The 19,305-nt window shown below is 48.4% G+C and overlaps 2 protein-coding genes across 2 annotated transcripts; both read right to left on the bottom strand.

Annotated features, from left to right (window-relative positions):
* Positions 1 to 2: 2 nt before the first annotated feature.
* LOC111850624 (butyrophilin subfamily 3 member A1) lies at positions 3 to 7,727 on the bottom strand. Its single transcript, XM_023824703.2, has 11 exons — positions 7,206 to 7,727; positions 6,520 to 6,572; positions 6,015 to 6,136; positions 5,726 to 5,806; positions 4,244 to 4,366; positions 3,990 to 4,118; positions 3,768 to 3,896; positions 2,844 to 2,895; positions 2,573 to 2,599; positions 2,455 to 2,481; positions 3 to 2,216 (listed from the first exon to the last, which is right to left on the bottom strand). Exons 2-11 carry the CDS (start codon positions 6,563 to 6,565, stop codon positions 1,684 to 1,686), a joined length of 1,269 nt encoding a protein of 422 aa, XP_023680471.2. The 5' UTR covers positions 6,566 to 6,572; positions 7,206 to 7,727; the 3' UTR covers positions 3 to 1,683.
* A 4,299-nt stretch (positions 7,728 to 12,026) lies between these two features.
* Positions 12,027 to 18,277, bottom strand: LOC111850660 (macrophage-capping protein-like). Its single transcript, XM_023824792.2, has 9 exons — positions 18,119 to 18,277; positions 16,000 to 16,193; positions 15,693 to 15,847; positions 15,328 to 15,489; positions 14,683 to 14,832; positions 14,191 to 14,277; positions 13,983 to 14,115; positions 13,153 to 13,244; positions 12,027 to 12,457 (listed from the first exon to the last, which is right to left on the bottom strand). The coding sequence occupies exons 2-9, from the start codon at positions 16,190 to 16,192 to the stop codon at positions 12,392 to 12,394; spliced, it is 1,038 nt and encodes a 345-aa protein (XP_023680560.1). The 5' UTR covers position 16,193; positions 18,119 to 18,277; the 3' UTR covers positions 12,027 to 12,391.
* Between the last annotated feature and the right edge of the window lie 1,028 nt (positions 18,278 to 19,305).

Genomic DNA, 19,305 nt, shown 5'->3' on the forward strand with positions numbered 1-19,305 from the left:
ACGGTTGCTAAAGGAGGGGGAGATGTTTTCGCTTCGAACGTCTAGGTCAGGGATGTCCTGGGGTGCCAGAGCCCTTTGTAGCTTTAGTTCATAATCTCTTCTACAACAAATGATTCAGCTCAAGTGCTGTGTGGTAATTAGCACAAGGCCCCCCAGGACTGCAGTTTGACACCAGTTGTCTAAGTAGATGTCAATCTGCATTTTTAATAAGGGATCTGGGAATTAATTTTATTAGGATACTAGCATTTCAAGTTTACTGCACGACATGTTGACCGTAGGGGTTGTGGTCAAATGCCCTGCAGCCAGCTGACTTCTCTAAATTGCCCATTGTTTGTGTCCATGATGCTGTTTGGGATATTCCACCCCCCCCCCCCCACCAGCATAAGCAGTGAGATGATGGATGGATGGATTATGCATCAAATCTATTGAATTACGGGAGCATTCAGCGAACAAAAGTTGCATTAATTGTCGTTACATTGATTACAGATCTAGAAAGCACATTTTCATGCTCATTCGCACGGGGACCTTAACTAGGTGCAGATGAGCCTTTGGTGGCACGCAGGTTCAAAGTTTATCATGGGGAATGTTATCGGGCTGGACGGCGGACGGCCCGCGTGGCATAAAGACGTCAAAGATAAGATAAGAACCAGGAAGGGAATGACCTGGCATCTGCACGCCGATCGCCGGCTCTCTCAAACCCGGCTCACGTCATCAGACTTGGGGGCTGGGAGGTGGTCGCACCCTCAGTGACCTATTGCGTGGCATCAGGGGGGCTGGCAGAATTTTTTCCTTGATCGTCATTTATCCTGCTGCCACGAACAGCTGTGTCTGATACTGCAGTCTCTCCTACAGAAAGCTTGTTTTTCATCAAGTCTGTTAAGTCTCTGTGCCCATGATCAGAAGGTCGGCAGTTCGAGTCCCAGCCTTGGCACACCAGTCACATGTCTGTGGGCACTTGAGCGAGGCCTTTAACCCCCAGCTTCAGGGGCTCTGCATGTTGGCTAACCCTGCGCAATGACCCCCCCCCCCCCCCAAGCTATGGAGAGCAAGATGGAGTCAGCGAAGAGAAGCATTTCGATGTATCTGTACTTGTACAAATGGAAGAAAAGGGATTTAACATCATTTGACATTTACATTGTGAATAATTGAAAATCAATTGTCATGGTGCATAAGCAGGGATTAACGTGTCATGATCTGAGGTCAGAGCCCAGCTGGGGGCCAGTCGCATAATCACACTTTCGACCCACATGCTGTATGCTTGGACTACGGTCTGAGATGAAACAACAGTAAAAGAAGTTGCCGACAATCTAACATATATGAGATCGACATTAACATATGTGACCATACACGGTTTATGTGGAGCGGCTAGTCGCTTGTATTCTTTTAATATATTTCTGTCGGCCATCGTTTCAGTTCGGCTTCGTTTGTGATCGCTCCGGGTGTGTTGGCGACAGAACTCTCCGCAGGTCCACACACCCACCCCCCCGCCGGGGACATTCAGGCACACAATGGGCCACTGTGAGTCCAGGGCATGCTGGGAAAAAAGCAGCTGGGGATTCTGCTTTGCCAAGGTGATCACTTTTCATGCGAATCCTTTGTCTGGTTTGGGGTGGGGGGTGAGCTCGGCCTGTAATTCCCAGTTTCTGAGTTGAGTGACGCTGGGGGTGGGAGGGCAGGGCTCCACTAGGGGTCGCCAGTGGCTGTCGGGCAAGAGACGGTGATGAGGGTGCGTCCGTCCAGCGGGGCGAAGAGCGGGTAGAGGGTCTCGCGGAAGGTGTCGATGAACGTGTAGATGTGCGACTTGGCGCTGGCATTGTAGAAAGAGATCTGGCCCTCCTCGTAGTCCAGGTAGACGCCGATACGGCGGGGCGCCATGTCGGGCGGCAGAGGCGTCTCCGGCGCCGTGCAAGCGTAGAACTGCCGCGTGCTCTTCCACAGCGTCCAGAATCCAGCAGAGGGCACCATGGGGAAGCGGCTGTTCCGCTTGGATGAGCCCGTGGTCAGGCCCAGGCGCCAGTAGCCATTGTTGGCCAGGTCCACCTCCCAGTAATGGCGGCCGTACGAGAAGCCTTCCCAGCCGAGGACGCAGGGCCAGCCGTCGAAGCGCTGGGTGCTGAAGGGCAGCTCTGCTGCTGACAGACCCTCCTGCACCCGTTTGCGGTCGTCCGACAGCTGGAGCCAGGGGTGGTTGGTCATGGGGTCCAGGGTAACCTCCTCTGCGGGGTGGAAGAGGCATTAGAGAAGGGGGTGACTGGCATGGGTGGAGCTTGGTTTTAGCCCCGCCCACATATTCAGCTAAAAATACTTAGCAAAGCTATATAAAGGCATTCAGAGTGACACCTACTCTTAACCAGGAAAAGTAGCTTGAAGATGGACAAGCTGCTTTAGATCAATGTTTTTAACAAAAACCTGATGGAGACCCTTTACTGCCCAGTCAGCGGAGGATTTAATTACCTGCCGCACTGCAGATCCAGCTCCAAACTGTAGGGGGCATTGGGGAGAGATGGGGCAGTAAATCAGTGTAACACAATCCATAGCATCATTTGGAAATAAAGAGGAGGAGGCGGATTACCTGAATTTGGAATGTAATTCCGTGTCCCTGTGAAAACATGCAGGACCAGAGCTCAGGTTAAACACGGTGTGTCTTACTTCCACGGCAGGACCTCATAAACCTCCCTGTCTCACGCCACACCCGGCCACTCGGCAGCCATCCCAGGCCGTCCAAGGTCCGGGCAGATATGGGGGAAGGCGCCCCCCGCTACCCTGACCCAGTCACACACCATGCACACAAAATGCTGCTCAAGCCTGCATGTCCCGGGGTGGAGGGGGACGGAGATACTCACCAACTTTCCAGGTGCGCTGTTTGGTCAGGAGCCAGAGGTTGGGGATAGATGCCTGCGTGGAGGGGGGGGGGTGGGCAAGAGACACATCAATACGCAGAGTGAAGGCAGGAGCCCAGCTGCGGTCAAGTCAGGACACCGCGGTCCTCAATCGCTCAAATATCACGGGCAATATAAGCCAATGACGGTTCTTCAGATAAAAGTCACCGCTGAATAATCAAGGTAATAACTGAGGTCATTTCAGACCACATTTTAATGATCTTGTCTGTGTTTTGCAGAGCTGGACTGCACCGGCTGCTTGAAACAGAATCTTGGTCTGGATTTTTACTTTCTGGACCTGAAATGTCTGCCTCTGTTCTTTTGTGGCCCGGTTTATGATTTTGGAAAGTACCCTTTCGGGGCTCCATTATTAGGGGTTAAATAAGCTGATCCCTTCAGCAGGGTTAAACTGTATTTTCTATGAAATCGTTAATATGTATCACACCGTATAAAAATTCAGGAAATACATTTCAAATGATCAGTTCCATGGTAGACGTTTAGACCATGAGGAAGACAATGTTGAGATTGGATGAATGCCCATTAAACATTCAATATCCTTTCACCAAGCCTCCAGACCTGAATCAAATTCTGAAAGTAAATTGTTACAATGTTTCCTTGTTGCTACATGACTGTCATTGTTACGTGACATCATCATGACTGTCGTTTACTTTTTTAACATCACGCGAACCGATTAAATAACCAATAAACATTAAGTTGAACTTGTTTATGGAGGAATGTGATAATCCCAACAGTGAGAGGGTTCAAAAGCTCAGTCTTCCTTTTTGCTGATAAATCCCTGTGTATGTGTATATGTCTGTGTCTCCATGGATACAATGGAACACAGAAAACAGACAGCGGTGATGTAAATGGTGGGCGGGGGCCCATTACCTTACTGTCCTCCTTCAGCAGGCACCAGGTGATGAACTCCAGGAAGGGAAGAACGCTCATCAACCTCCTCTTCCTCACTTCCAGGTGACGGAGCAGCTTAGCCAGTTCCTCCTGCGGGATGCCGCAGTTCTGCAGGGACAGACGTGTCACCCCCCTGCCATGATAATGTGGACCACTCCATACAGCAGCAAGCCACGCCCACACATCCGAACGATCCCTGACCTCCGACACGGTCTGCAGCTCCTTTGCCCACTCCATGATCCTCTGCTGCAGGGGCGCCACCTTCTCCTTGCTGGACTCCTGCTTCTCCTTTCCTTCCTCCTCATCCTCCTCAGAGCACGGGGAGATCATCTGTGGGCGAGTAGGGTCAGTGTCACGCTGGGGTACCTCACGGAACATTCTCAGAAACCCTCCGTAACTTTGCTTGCCTTGGCCCCTCCCACCATCATCTTGGACACACCCCCTGCACCACTCACCATGTCCACCTGCTTCAGCTCCTTCGCCCACTGGAGGATGAGCCGTCTGCACTCTTCCAGGCTGTGCGTGGTGCCTGGGTCCGCTTGCGCCGCTCTGCTGGTGCTCTCGGCCACTGCGCCACCCTGCTGGAACATGGCATTTGCATCCCGTGTGTTAACCCATCCCCCCCACCCCCCCGGCCTTCATGCCAATCACCGACCGGACCTACGTGACCTGAAGCATTGTTGTAAATAATATGATAAGCAGTGTCAGGCAAGACCTGGCTGTGGTATCAGCACACGAGCTGCCCATTGACCTCACAGCCTCAGCCTGTAGGTGTCTATAAAACCCAATTAACACCCATAAAATCTTCCTCTCCTTCCTTGGACTTTGTCCCCAGTCCACTGACTGGAAACTGTGGATGGGCTCATCATTACTGTCATCTCAGCTCTGCTCCTGCACAACAAAGTAACAATGCTCCTATACTGTGGTCCTGGTGATGGTCTGGCTGAACTTATTCATTAATAAGTTAGGGGTTAAGATTAGGGAAAAGGCAGTGAAATTGAATTTAGAATGAAAAGGGGGGTAGCAATATCCATAAAGTAAAACTGGAGAGAAAGGTTAGGTTTAGTGTTAGGTATAGGGACTGGATTAAAAAATTATATCCAGTACAGTTTGGGCCAGAAGAGGACAAGAGTAGAGTTAATTAATTGAAAGGTTAATTTTACAACACAGAAGTGAATCAGAATGTATACAACTGCAATTCAATGAGTAAGAGGTTAAGATTAGGCTAAAAGAGAGAAAGGTTAAATTTAGGACAGAGACAGGGGATGCGTAAATGAGGAGCGAAAGTTATTGTATAGATTTAGGGAAATCATTGGAGGAAATCTTCAGTTAGATTTAGACTAAGAAGAGGGGAACGAACAAACTTTCAGGGGGTTAAAAACGGTTCAGTTTACGATGAGGGAGGGAGTAAGAATGTATGTAGAATACTGGAAAATAGATTTCAAATTAAATTCAAGGAAATTAGAGGAAGTGGAGAACTATCAGTCAGACTGAAATGGGGAAGAGAATTAAAGGTTAGGTTTAGGGTTAGGTTTAGGGGCCGAAGTAAATAGAATACATGATTGCGTTTAGGCCAGAGAAAAAAATATGGAAACGGTTCCAAAACGGTAAAGAAGGTTAAGCTTAGCATGAAGAGGAGAGTAAGAGATGTCATGCTCCAGCTACACTTCAACCAGGCGAGGAGGTCTTCATCTAAGGGGGACTGCATCTCTACGGGCCTTCATTTTACCTGGACACCAACACGCTAATCAAACTAAAAATGATCTTGATTGGACCAGGTCCCTCCCTAAGTGCTCACAGAGTGGGAGAGCTGGAAAGCCTCTACTGCTCCCAGTAGGATAGGTATGGAGAATGGTTCTCACATGCCCCCACTTTCCATCGCGCACCTTGCTCCTCATGGTCACTCTCCCTGACCCACACCAATCCGGACAGTCTACCTTGCAGAGTTGGTCCACTTGTTCCTTCCACTGGTTGATGAACTTTACACAGTCCTGAAGACTGCGCAGGTTCCTCAGTCCCTGAGGAAGTTCGGGGGGGGGGGGAGGGGGGTCAAAGTTGAGGTTCAAATATGAGCACCACTCCCTTCAAACCAAGTAATCCTCCCTTAATACTCCTCCATAAACTTTCCAGTCATCCATCCTTTTATTGATCCACCCATCAGGCCCCCTCCGCCTTGAAGGTTCCCTTGGACCGCCCCTCACCACTCAACCCCCCCTGCTAACATACGTTTGCTCTGGAGGCGGAGTTATTCTTGAAGGTGGTGGGCGCCGAGCTGTGGGCCTGGGTGTCCTCTTCCGGAAGGGTCCAGCGCACGGCCCCGATCGAGGCGCTCTGGGAGGTGTCAAACTCTAGGGAGCGAACGCACAAAGAGCTGGAATATGTGACTGATCACGGGGGCACAAATTAATTTATGGTGGCATGTGTTGGGGAGACTGAGCGTGGCAGGGGGGCAGTGGCCCCGAGGTGGCCCGGACCCCCCTACACCACCAGTCATCAGTATCAGGGGCCACTTCTTTGGCTCTGTGCGTGAACCTGTGACCCCCACCTCAAATGTAATGGCTTCTTGTTCAGAAACTGGCATCTTTTGTAAAATGTGATACTTCAACTCTGATAATGATCAATTTAAACATCAACTGGATGTAAATTTTGAATTCATACAGCCGGTTGCTATGTACAAAAGTGCAAAGCTGATCCATGAACTCCTTCCCAAAGGTGGAGGGATTGGACTCACTGACGCTCCTCTCCTTCCGTATACCCTTCAGGTTGGTCAGCTCCATCTTCTTCCTTTAAATAAAGTTTAGCAACTTATATTGATCGGAATCTCATCAGACTCCATCCATCTATCATCAAACGTCTAAATACAGTCAGTCGCACTGGGGCCTGGAGTCTATCCCAGGTAGTCCAGGACTCAAGGCACACCCTGTACTTATTGCCAGTCCAGAGCAGGACACACACACACACACACACACACACACACACACACACACACACATACGTATATCCAGTCGTATGCTACAGGCGATTTTAGGGAAACCTTCTAACTGGTGCAACAGGAGCAAACTGGAATAAATCTACGCTATAATCTGCATTGATTTGAGCTCAACCTGAAATACGTAATAGCCTATATATACAAATCAGGTTATACTTAAGTTAGAGTTAAAAAAAAGAATGCATATCAAAATTATATATGGAACCGAACAATATATTTTCAAAATACTCAACCTTTCGCAACATCAAAAAAAAGCATCACAGAATGATCCAATATATATCTTACAGCTACATCACATACGTGTGAATTCAAGGACAAAGTATGCACAAATCCCATCAATTTGTTTTTTTTTTTTATTGTACTTAATTTATACTCAAGAAATAAATATTGCTAGTTATGAATATTTGAGAGTGACTGTATAGTCTCACCCTGTGCAAACGTGGGATGAAGGCGGTTAAGGTCTGTCATGAAGATCTGGACCAAATGTACCGGCAGCTTCTCACTCCTGCCCATTTCAGGTCGCGCGTATCGCGGAGACCTTTGGACGCAGCTGCAGAGCTGCGTTTCAAAGCGACGCGCAGCTTGATGTTGATTTGCGCCCTGGCTGCGTTCCTTCAGGCTGCAGATGAGCTCACAGTAACAACACGCAATAAAACGGCAACACCCTGCTTGTAGCTTGGACCTAACCCCGTATTTACAGAACCACACAAAGGAAAGACAACGTTCATGGCTATTTATCAGTGCTCAAGTTCATATTTGATCATAAAAGCATGATTGCATATTACAATATTCGCAAACGCAAACCAGCTGTAACACAATAAAAAGAACCAAGAATTTCGTTCCAGTTTTCCAAAAATTCACTAAGACACTCATGTGGAGCCGCAGGGTAAACAGCCGACAGACTCAGCAGAATTCCCACTGTACTGTTTAGCTACTGCGCCGGTCAGAAACAAAATAATTTGGCAAGTTTTAAATTGAGCTGGTCTGAACCTGAATCATTTCACATCATTAAAATTTTACAGCAATGCTTCTGAATGTTAACCAATGAGTTTTCTCACACACACGCACGCACGCACGCACTCACTCAGACATACACAGGTTTGTAATTATATCTTTGTGGGGACTCTCCATTCATTTCCCAACATGACGACCTTAACCCCTACCCAGCCCTAACTTTAACCGTAAATAACCAAACAAAACACAAGACTTTTGGCATTTTTAGTTTTTTGATTGAATTCACAGATCAATATAGTCAAAATAACAGGTTTTTATTACATTGTAGGAGACATTTGGTCTGTTTACTGGAAGTGCCTCAAATGATGGACGTTAGGGAGAAACCAGGCAGGGCTGAAAAAGTCAGACTGCTTGAACAGTTCAATATGCTATTCATTATTTATTTTCTTCTTGAAATGTAATTAATACATTTATCGGGATAGTAATAGTTGAACTGTGGGCCCATTTTGTCTCTGTTCCCCAAGAACAGAGACAAAATGGGCTGTTTTCATGCATAAAACTCCCGGGCTGAACATTAGTCCGTCCCACCCCCTGGCTGCTGATGTCTCATACGATGGCTAGCGAAGCTGCAGTTCCCAAATTTTTCCTCCTGAACTTTGTAAAATTTCACAGTTCAGTTATGTTAGTAATCAAGTCAACAAGTACCTGGGTATATTGGATGGTTACTGAAGGCACTTTGACAGACATACTATTGTAGTTTTACACCAGCATGAACATCGTTTGAACGATTTTGCAGTACTCCAGGTCTACATATTGAACAACGGCGGCGTCTCTACATTAGGGGCTGCCAGGCCCCACCAGATGTCGCTGTTGAGCAGTGCCTGACATAATCAGCAATTCAGTCTAACAATATATATTTTTTCTTCACAATTAACTAATGTCGTTGTGCATTTATTACATATACAATGGTAGCACTGTCATGCATTCCAAATATCTCGCTGTATTTGCTGTCCCTAACCGTCTCTCTTTGCTGTCCATGGGGCCGGTCTGTCGGCGTTTGTTTAAGCAAGTGAGCAGCTGCAAACTGTATGCGCATGTTCAACACGCTTTCAATAATGGGGGGGGGGGGGGCAATAAAATGTCACGCTAATCGATTTGACCTACGTCAAGACTTTGTTATTTGTTATATCCACCATCAGCTAGCTGTTATTTTAGCTGCCACAGGCAGGGTAATAAAATAACTGAAGGGTTAATTGGTTGTTAATGATAATGCCACTCGTTAATAATGCCACTCGTTAATAATGCCACTCGTTGATAATGCCACTCATTAATAATGCCACTCATTAATAATGCCACTCGTTCATAATGCCACTCGTTCATAATGCCACTCGTTGATAATGCCACTCGTTGATAATGCCACTCATTCATAATGCCACTCATTAATAATACCACTCATTCATAATGCCACTCGTTAATAATGCCACTCATTAATAATGCCACTCATTGATAATACCACTCGTTCATAATGCCACTCGTTCATAATACCACTCGTTCATAATGCCACTCGTTCATAATGCCACTCGTTGATAATGCCACTCGTTGATAATGCCACTCATTCATAATGCCACTCGTTCATAATACCACTCGTTCATAATGCCACTCGTTCATAATGCCACTCGTTGATAATGCCACTCGTTGATAATGCCACTCATTCATAATGCCACTCATTCATAATGCCACTCATTAATAATACCACTCATTCATAATGCCACTCGTTAATAATGCCACTCGTTGATAATGCCACTCGTTGATAATGCCACTCATTCATAATGCCACTCGTTGATAATGCCACTCGTTGATAATACCACTCGTTGATAATGCCACTCGTTCATAATGCCACTCGTTCATAATGCCACTCGTTCATAATGCCACTCGTTGATAATGCCACTCATTAATAAAGCCACTCATTCATAATGCCACTCATTCATAATGCCACTCATTAATAAAGCCACTCATTCATAATGCCACTCGTTCATAATGCCACTCGTTCATAATGCCACTCATATCTCTGTCTCCACCTCTGCTTATTCCTGCCCTGTTACATTAATGTTCTTGTGATGTAACTGATGAGGTGCATTTGTATTAGGAATCACTGAACAAATACTGTGCATGTTAGTCCTTATCGTGTCCCACCAGGTTTTTTGTGTCAGAGACGCTACTACTGAACATAACGATTTAATGCTAAAAGAAGTAGCTATTTGATTTACTAATTTAAAGCCTAAAGGTTGATTTATATTTCTACATAGAATCTATGCCATAGGTAGCCTAGTATGCTGGAGTCTGACGCCTGTACCTACATTTCTGGGGAGGTGCTCGTCCGGCTGCAGTGTAGGGTACACAGCTTCCTACAGCATGCATTCTAACCAGAAGTACATCAGCCTTAAGCCCAACACAACCTGCCTTACTGGCCTCTGTCAGGCAGTATCTCATCTTATCAGCAAAGCATTATTACTTATCAGCAAAATAACAAAGTCATATATATAGAAGAGAGATATTGGGACTTATTATTAAGTGCCCAGCTGTTAATTGAATTTCCACAATGAATGCAGATACTGAGGTGAAAGGAAGAGCTGGGGGGCTGGCGGTGAGCGGGGAGGAGGAACAAGGAGGAGGCCCAGCCACGAGGGGGAGATGAAGAGCTGGGGGGCTGGCGGTGAGCGGGGAGGGGGAACAAGGAGGAGGCCCAGCCATGAGGGGGAGATGAAGAGCTGGGGGGCTGGCGGTGAGCGGGGAGGAAGAGCGAGGAGGAGGCCCAGCCATGAGAGGGAGATGAAGAGCTGGGGGGCTGGCGGTGAGCGGGGAGGGGGAACAAGGAGGAGGCCCAGCCATGAGGGGGAGATGAAGAGCTGGGGGGCTGGCGGTGAGCGGGGAGGAGGAGGCCCAGCCAGGAGGGGGAGATGGGGGGATGAAGAGCTGGGGGGTGTGTGATGAGCAGGGTGGAGGAGTGAGGAGGAGGCTCAGCCAGGAGGGGGAGATGAAGAGCTAGGTGGTGGGTGGTATGGAGAGAGCAGGAGGAGTGAGGAGGAGGCCTAGAGAGGAGGGGGGATGCAGATCTGGTGGGTAGTTGGTAAGCAACAAGGAGGCCCGGCTGGGTGGGGAGACGTAGTGCCATGGGGGGGGGGGGGGGGGGGGCGGTAAGCAGGGAGCAGGAAGAGGAAAACTGGCTGTGCGAGATCAGCTCATCAGCACACAGATCAGTCTGTCAGCTATCAAAGGTACAGAGATCATGCCGTGTCACCATTTCTCGTGAAAACCAGATGGAAGGAGTGAAGAAGCACCTGAGGAGTATGAAGACCTCCTTATCGCTGTGGGGAGCAGTGATCGCTTATCACGTCATTGCTGTAGCTGTACAGCAGGGGGCAGCGCCCTTAGCCAGCACACAGGGAGCATGGGAGCAGGTCACAGCCAAGCCTGCCCTCGTAACAGCAGTTATGGGCAACACTGCTGCTTCCCACCACTGTCACTGGGGATTGAATCCCATCTCCGCACCGTGTGTGCACTTTACACGCTCGCCCTCTATCACGCACGTCTCGATCACTCCCACAGTTTATGTGTGTGTGCCCTGCGACTGACTGGCATCCCATCCATGGTGTGGCCCTTGCCTTGGGCACTGTGCTTTCTGGAACATCTCCAGGGTCCCATGACTAGGATAAGAGATAAAATGAAACTTGCAAAACAGTGATGTTCTGGAAGCTTCTGTTGGAAATCCATTTACAAAGAAACAAGTGCCAACAAACAGCGGAATCACCCTGGCAAAGTGTCACTGCTTTGCCAGACAGTTTGCATCTGATATCACCCGATCTGGAATCTTCTAAACCACTGCTTATCTGTACGCCCAACGCCCTCAGGTTTCCTAGAATTGCACCGTGCTATAAACACACACCTGGATAAGGCCCCTCACTCCAGAGTGACAGCAGTTTCCAGGTGTGTTTGGAATGACAGTGGGCTTGGCGCCCTGTAGCAGAGAGCAGACTGCTGGGTGATAAATATCTGACCAAAACATCCAGCATGACACATTCAGCTTTATTAGTAATAAACATTGGCAGCCACATATGCATAAATGCCTGAGAAAATATGGCATATGATGATTATTTAAAAGCCTAATCAATTCTACCGCATTATTGTCAGTTATAATCCACCTTCCCTGCCCTTAACTGTGGAAGATATTCTGCTGCAATACATCTTTATGTAACATTAACATTAAAAGCTCAAAAATAATAGCCAGGAATGGTTGATTGGTGTCAATATATTTGTTTAATGTTTGTTGTTGCACACAAATACACACTGAAATCAAGTCACAGCTGAAGTTGCTGAGTGTGAAATGTCTCAATTTCACAAACAAAAGAGGGCGCTATAAAACAACTTCCAGTATTACGGTGGCTTCCAGGTGACAGTTTAGTTGTATCCAGAGGTGACATTTTAGTGATTTGTATTTGCCTGGCTTTGGTTTGGTTTGTTTTGCTTTGCTTTGGTTTGCTTTGGTTTGGTTTGGTTTGTTTTGCTTTGGTTTGCTTTGGTTTGTTTTGCTTTGCTTTGGTTTGCCTTGCTTTGGTTTGCTTTGGCCCATGGCACAGGCTGTCAGAATAACCAGCACCAGAGTTTAATTCCACGTCTTGAAAAACTGCTTGAAGATGATGGTCTCTTTGCCTTGAGGAAGAATCTCAACCTGCAGCATGGGGCCCAGACAAGGTGACAGGGTGAGCATTTGAAGCCTTCGGGCAAATTAAAGACTCTTCAACCGTGATTAAATACACACGTTCACCGACGGTCATCCAGCAAGTGCTGTTTGCTGGCTGCTACAAACAAACAATCAACGTTAATGTAGCTTATGGCTTTTACTGCCTCACTAGAGCCTGTTGAAATGTCCGATTTATTTTTAATGATATAAAATGTCGGCTCATTTTCAAAGGAAATGACATCGCCATACCCATCCATGCACTTTCCAAGCCCCATATGCAGTACAGGAACTAATGCACATCCCTGGCATCACAGGGTACGAGGCAGACAGTGCTCTGCCCAAGACGCCAGTCCACGGCAGGATACACACGCAATCACGCACATACAGACCGTCTGCTTTTTTTTTTGCCGCGATCCCCACGACACGGAGAGAACATGCAAACTCCGAGCACACATTTAGCTTGCCAGCTAAATCCCTTTAACATGATGAAAGGTGGGTTGACAAAAAGTCATAGTGCATTATGGGATTGAAGTCTATCCCAGAACTTTGTAGTCATAGTGCATTCTGAGATTGAAGCCAGAGAGCGGTACGAGGGGAATCTGTGCTGCTCGTTTCACCGTGAGCCCCGTAACGCGATGCACACTGACAGCGCTGCCGTGAAAGCCGGTGTAACTGTGGGCTACCTGGGTCTTCATTCTGGGATATTTCATCTGCTCAATGAAGTTGTCAGCCATTTTCAACGCTTCTTTCTTCTCTGCCTCATTGGCTCCACTCCCTGTCAATCAATACACAAGCATTCAATTAAAATGGTGCACAATGGGCAAATGAAAATACTGGCACGTCAGATTAAAGATGAATCTCAATATGCGTACTTGACCGTACTTGTGTTCTTGTGCACCCGTTATGTCATGTTCAATTGCCGAAGAACTGTTCAAATACTAAGAACACAAGTACTCCAGGGCGGTGAAAATCCCTGGATATTGGTCCAACCCTCCCCCAAATATCAAGGATACATCAATTGCAAAATGATTCATTGTTCCCCAAGTTTATTCTTGGTAGGCAAGTTAGCAAGACTGGTCTTTGCATTCTTGGTATTGAGATTCATCCTAGCTTGATCATCACTGCTTCTCTGCATTTTCATGTTTTAACATAACAGCATTCCTTCTTAAAAGTAACATGCTGTTTAACCTTTTGAGGAGGAGGTTTGACAGAAGCTGATATGATCAACATGTCCAACTACATGAACCGGTAATTTTAGATTTTTGACTAAACGACTATATATCCACAAAGAAGACCAGCTGGAGATCGTCCATCTGCATTTCCTATTAGCTGAGCTGTAGAGATACAACCAACCCCCTTCTACTCCCCCTCCCCCCCAACCCTCCATGCTCAGTCTAACCCAGTGTTTAGCGATTCCCAATCCACAGATGGTCCGTGTTTTTGTTCCCTCCCAGCTCCTGTAAAAACGTGGATTGTCTGCATTGGGACTGTGAGTCGGTCTAACCCCACTCACCCTTCCAGACGAAGATCTTGCCATTGGCCCCGTTGTCCAGAATGAAGCAGTCATCACGCACCAGCAGCTTCTTATCGAAGGGGCTTTTCTCGGACACCTGGGTCATCTTCATCGACCCCGTGGCGTCAGAGACCTGTGGGGAAGGTCACAGCTACTCTCTGATACAATAAAAAAAAAAAAATCTCCCTAATATTAGCTAAAGGCAAACCTTATAGAGGGAGGCGACATTCGAGACGTCTGCTTGGGTGTCTTCCTCCGGCGTACTCTCTTTCAGCTGTGGCATTGGGCCCAGCACCTGTCAATCACACGATGGAGGCGGGACACTCTTTCAGTTAAGGTGGGACTATATTATAATCGAAGGCACAGAACACACTGGTTAGGTGGCATCTGCATCGTGGCTGTGCTGCGCATCCACACGTTTGTCCCTCCCCACTTTGCTGCTACTGTAAGCCCTGAGTTTTCCTTTGATAATGGCCATCAATAACAGAATGCTTGGTTTCAGTTCGTCCATCCATCCATCCATCTTCTGTAAATGCTTGTCCTATGCAGGGTTGCAGAGGTCTGGAGCCTATCCCAGAGGCTATGGATGCAAGGCAGGGAACAACCCATCGCAGGGCACACTCACCGCTCTAACCTGCATGCGTACAAATCACGGATCCCAGAAGCATGGAACTGAGAAGATCAGGATAGTTCCTCCTACCTTCAGCATCTCAGGTGGTTCCTCTCCCTCATTCACGTCCGTGATGTGGGCCTTGCCGTGCCTATCGATGTCCCGGATCAGCGTAGCAATCTCCCGGACCTTCTGCTTCTCAAACAGATTGGCTTGGGAGCCAATCCATACTATGATGGTCTAGGCCATACAGAAACACAAGCACACACTCACGGTCTGATTCGCATTCTCGTCTACTGGCCATGCAGGGGCCTTCAGTTTAATCTTGTTATATTTTAGCCATTCTGTCAATTTGCTTAGATTAGCAGGTCATGTGTGCGATGGATTCGTTTCACAGGGATATTCTCACATTGACAGTTGATTGTGGGGAGTATCCATGGTAACTGGAGCACATAGTCAGCCCATGTAAATGTTTGTAAGTACTTGGTAATTCTCCATAAAAGGGAGAACAATGAACACTCAAACAGAGGAGCTCTTACACAAGAGGCCCTTCAGGCCTCAGCAAACCAGTTTGCTAGAATGTGGCTTCTGGGACATGACCAGGCCCATCCTGGACCTCTTTCTGAGTGCCAGAGGAACCGAGAGCATGTGAGCCAGCACATTCACAATGTGCTTACTCAGCGCCCTGACGTCTGACCGTGATGGCCGACTGCGATTGGCGGAGCCGGTCCTCACCTCGCCTAGATCCAGGATGAAGCAGTCACCTCTGTTAAAACTCTCCCAGCTCATCTTCACCTCCTTGGCCCGGATGTTCTTCTTCCCCTTGATCTGGTACAGCCGTTGGACGGGGCCGGCACTGGCCGTGGCCTTACGGAACGCTGTCTCCACACCGCCCTCCTGTGGCCATTTGAGAGAAGTGCAGAAGTTAGAGCATCTTAGAACTGTGGTTCAGGCTGTCGGCTTTAGGGGTGACATGCTGCTCCTGTTACAGCTGCTCAGGGCAGGTGGACCTGGAAGCAGACACGATTTCGTGATCTTCGCCTGTGGAAATGGGGGGGGGGGGGGGGGGGGGGAGCGGATCCTGCCCTCTGGACCTTTACCTTGTAGCTCACGCCTTTGGGGAAGAGGTGCATAAACTCCTGGGATTCGTAGCCCTGGACCTGCCGGTGCTGGATGGGGCTCCCCCCCAGGAAGGTGTCCAGCTGGGTTGCCAGAAGAGCACAGGCACCCTGCTCATCACGAGTGGACTTTTCTCCTGCGCGACAGTGAGTGTGAGATCAGAGGAGGGTGTTAGCTCCCTCTGCTGGTGCCTCTGTGAATGTCATGCTTAATTGCAGCATCGATGATTCATTTGTTAAGTGAATTAATCCCCCTGCCACCCCTGTCGCCCTGGGTGCCTTTACGCACCGATCCACATGTGGATGTCCATGCCATCATCGCCGCGGTTACTGAGCACCAAGTAGGAGTCCCCGTTATAAAAGGCGCCCAGCTCTGAGGCCGGCAATGGGATGGGCTTCATCTTCTCCACTCGCCAGGCCCTCAGGCCCTTCTCCCGCACCTCGGGGCCAAACTGGCCCGGCATTGCCTTGAAGGGGAGCATCCTGAAAGCAGGAGATGCATGGTGAGATCTTCCATCCATCTCTGTGTCACTCTTTAAAATGCTTAGCTTGAGCAGCAGACAAAGGTCAAAGGTCAGCAGTACAAAACAGCTTGGAATGTACGTGGAGCAGACATGACAGGTGAGCGGCGAGAAGCGCGCGTCCACACAGTCCGCTGGTTCCCCTGCCACCAGGTCCAAACCCCTGAAGCATGTGACGGTGTAGAAACGCAGGTGTTTGGTGGTAGAGTTGTGCTGTACGCAGCCTAACGAATACGGATCGTTTTTTAAATCCCCTCCATCTTAAGCAGCTGGCAGCACATCGGAGAAAAGCGCAAAAGCCTTTCCAGGTTACGGAGAGAAACCTCAGGCAGTGGGAACATGACTCATGCTGGAAAATAGCAAAGAAAAGCAGACTGTGATTCATAGGAAATTACGGCACGGGGTTTCCCTGGTATGTCAGCAGGGAGCTCAGAACCCCTGTTGGTACTGTGCACTTTTTTCTGAGACGGCTGAGAAGATCTGACAGAAACTATTTAAGACGGAGCCTCTGCTTTGGGGAGATTTATAAGTTTTGAATTTTCATGCTATGATCTGCAGAAATGCAGGGGTGTCCCTTGGAGAGCAAATGCTGTGATGATGAGCTCCTTGTAAGCCCAGCCCAGCCCAGCCCAAAAAGCAGCAGCAGGAAGGCGACTGAGAGCTGCGGCACACCAGCTCCCAGCCACAAGGCTCACAAGCTCATCACGATATCCGCCCTCGTTTGCCCTCATTACACCCCACGCCGTTACTCACAGCAGCTCGGACCCACAACAGCCTTAATCCAGCGGGGCTAAATACGAACTAAACTTGCGATGGTAAAATCTGCAGCCTGAAGCTCCTGACGGGACTCTTGCTGCACCCCTCATCCAGAACTCTGCCCTCTCTGTCCTTGTTCTGGTTGGCGAGATTCGTCAGCCTTTAATCATGCCATCCGCCCCATGAAGATCTGTTGCCTGATATTCACTAATGAGCGCCTGACCGGGCCTCTCCTCTGTGGCCTGTTCTGAATGATAACAATTAACGAGTCTGATTTAATTAAATGCAGCCCAGCACTGCCTTAGTGGTGTGACCTCAGTCTTACTCCTTACATGTTATTTATTTGCGCTCCATTCACTATTCGCCATTCCAGCACCTTCTGTCCCTGTCAAGCCCGGCTGCAGTTACTGTAAAATGACATTAACCATGTAAACACGTGCTACTCAACTGACTCTCAATTTCCTGTCAAATCAGAAATGTAACAGGAAATGCAAAGTTATCCAAAGAGCATGGAAAGTGCCCCATAAAGCAAGAGTTCTCAGTTAGCTGGGTTAACCTTCAAGCTTAAGTTAACCCAGCTAACTGAGAAATCTTGCTTTGTTGAACACCCCTCTGGTCTTTTGTCATGTGACCACCATGCTGTGCCGTGACAAGCAAATAGATGAGCAAGTGAACTGGTTCTGAGTGACTCTTAGGACTGACCTGAGAGTTTGAGTGGAGCAAGAACTAACACTCAGTAATTATCCCCCCCACCCCCAGACCAAACGCTACATGAATAACTTTAACAACAAGAACTGAAGGAAGACAAAAATAAAACAGGGAAATTGGAGAAACTTTCATTCCTGTCATTTAAAATGTAAGTCACTTTAGTCGCTACACCCCCTGCTGCCAGGCATGCACACTGCCACATGTAGTACTTGCAAAGGGTGTTGAAAAGTGTTTTTTAAAAACGGCAGATTATAGAGGACAGGATAACAGTGAGGATGCATCACAGCTTTGGCAGCCGCTCTGCAAAACTGCTTCCAAATATGTGAAAAAAACAGAAGCAGGATTGAGAAGTTTACAGTCTCGACTAAGCGTAAAACAATCCAGGAGGAAGAGGAAGAGACACAAACTGCAGAGCATTCCTACCTCGTCAGTCGTGGGGCTCTGGCTGGACACGGTCAGAATCTGCTGATACTGTCGCGGGAGCTTTTTTTTCTTCTTACTTTTGAAGGCAACTGACTTCCTGTGGAAACGTTTCGCAGTCATGGGCCGCCCCCCCCAGCCGCGCTGAGATGCAGAGAGCAAGAGGAGGAGAGAGAGAGAGGGAGGGGGGGGGAGGAGGGAGCCAGGCTTTTGTTTCGGGCTTGAGAAGGGCGTTCTCCACTGGCAGGAACGGCCTGTTTGCTAGGAGATACACCCCCCTCCTTTGATTAACCGGAATATACAGACCAGTTGCATACATCTCACCCACTCCCTGACTCTAGGGAAAAGGTGGGGGTGCATATTAGGAGGGTGCAAAAGAAGAGGGCGGGGCCCCAAAGAGGTCCCAGGGGCCAACAGAGAGTCCTGCCGGGTCAGGCAGTGAATTTGAGTGCGCAGCTGGGGCAAACGAGGCAGACGGGGGCTGGGGTCACCGATGTGTCACGGCAGAACAGAGATGGGACACTTCCCTGTTCTCTTATCTGCCATCTGTTCTTTTAGCCACCAACTGGGCGGGGCCTATAATTGCCGGCTGGGCGGGGCCTGTAGCTGCCGGCTGGGCGGGGCCTGTAGCTGGCAGTTGCGTCAGGCTTCTCTCTGGGGTGCCCAAGTTCCTGCAGATGCTCGTTTTCAGACCAGGTGGTGTGATCACACCCCAGGCACATTTTCTGTTTTTTCCCCACCCAGCTTCTGCATCCCCATGCCCCAGTCAGAAAGAGCTGGCCAAAACCAGTAAGGAAACTTTTCACATTTTTTAAGTAAAAATTTATCATTCTAGTTTGTATCCATTTCAAATGTTATGTTCATTTCTAATATAACAACATTGTGTAATAACATTCAGACGTGTATTAGTTGAATTGTAAGTATCATTAGAGTAAGTTACGGTCTTTCTGGTCGGGGTTAAAGCTGGTGGCTTCATGCCAGTGTCTGGCCGCGCCGTCTGGACGATCCAGCCAAAGCACCTGGCCGCAGAGCCACCCCGATGACGCCGTCTCTCGGATCCGACCTTGGTTTCAGGACAACTTCCTTAATCACCCACCGACAGGAGCGATTGTGCAACCGGCAGCACAGGAAACATGCTGCTACATGAGCGTGCATTGCAGGGGGAGGACGGCGCCCCACCAAGACGTGGG

This window comes from Paramormyrops kingsleyae, chromosome 24 (assembly GCF_048594095.1).
Source record: "Paramormyrops kingsleyae isolate MSU_618 chromosome 24, PKINGS_0.4, whole genome shotgun sequence".
Taxonomy (NCBI): Eukaryota; Metazoa; Chordata; class Actinopteri; order Osteoglossiformes; family Mormyridae; genus Paramormyrops; species Paramormyrops kingsleyae.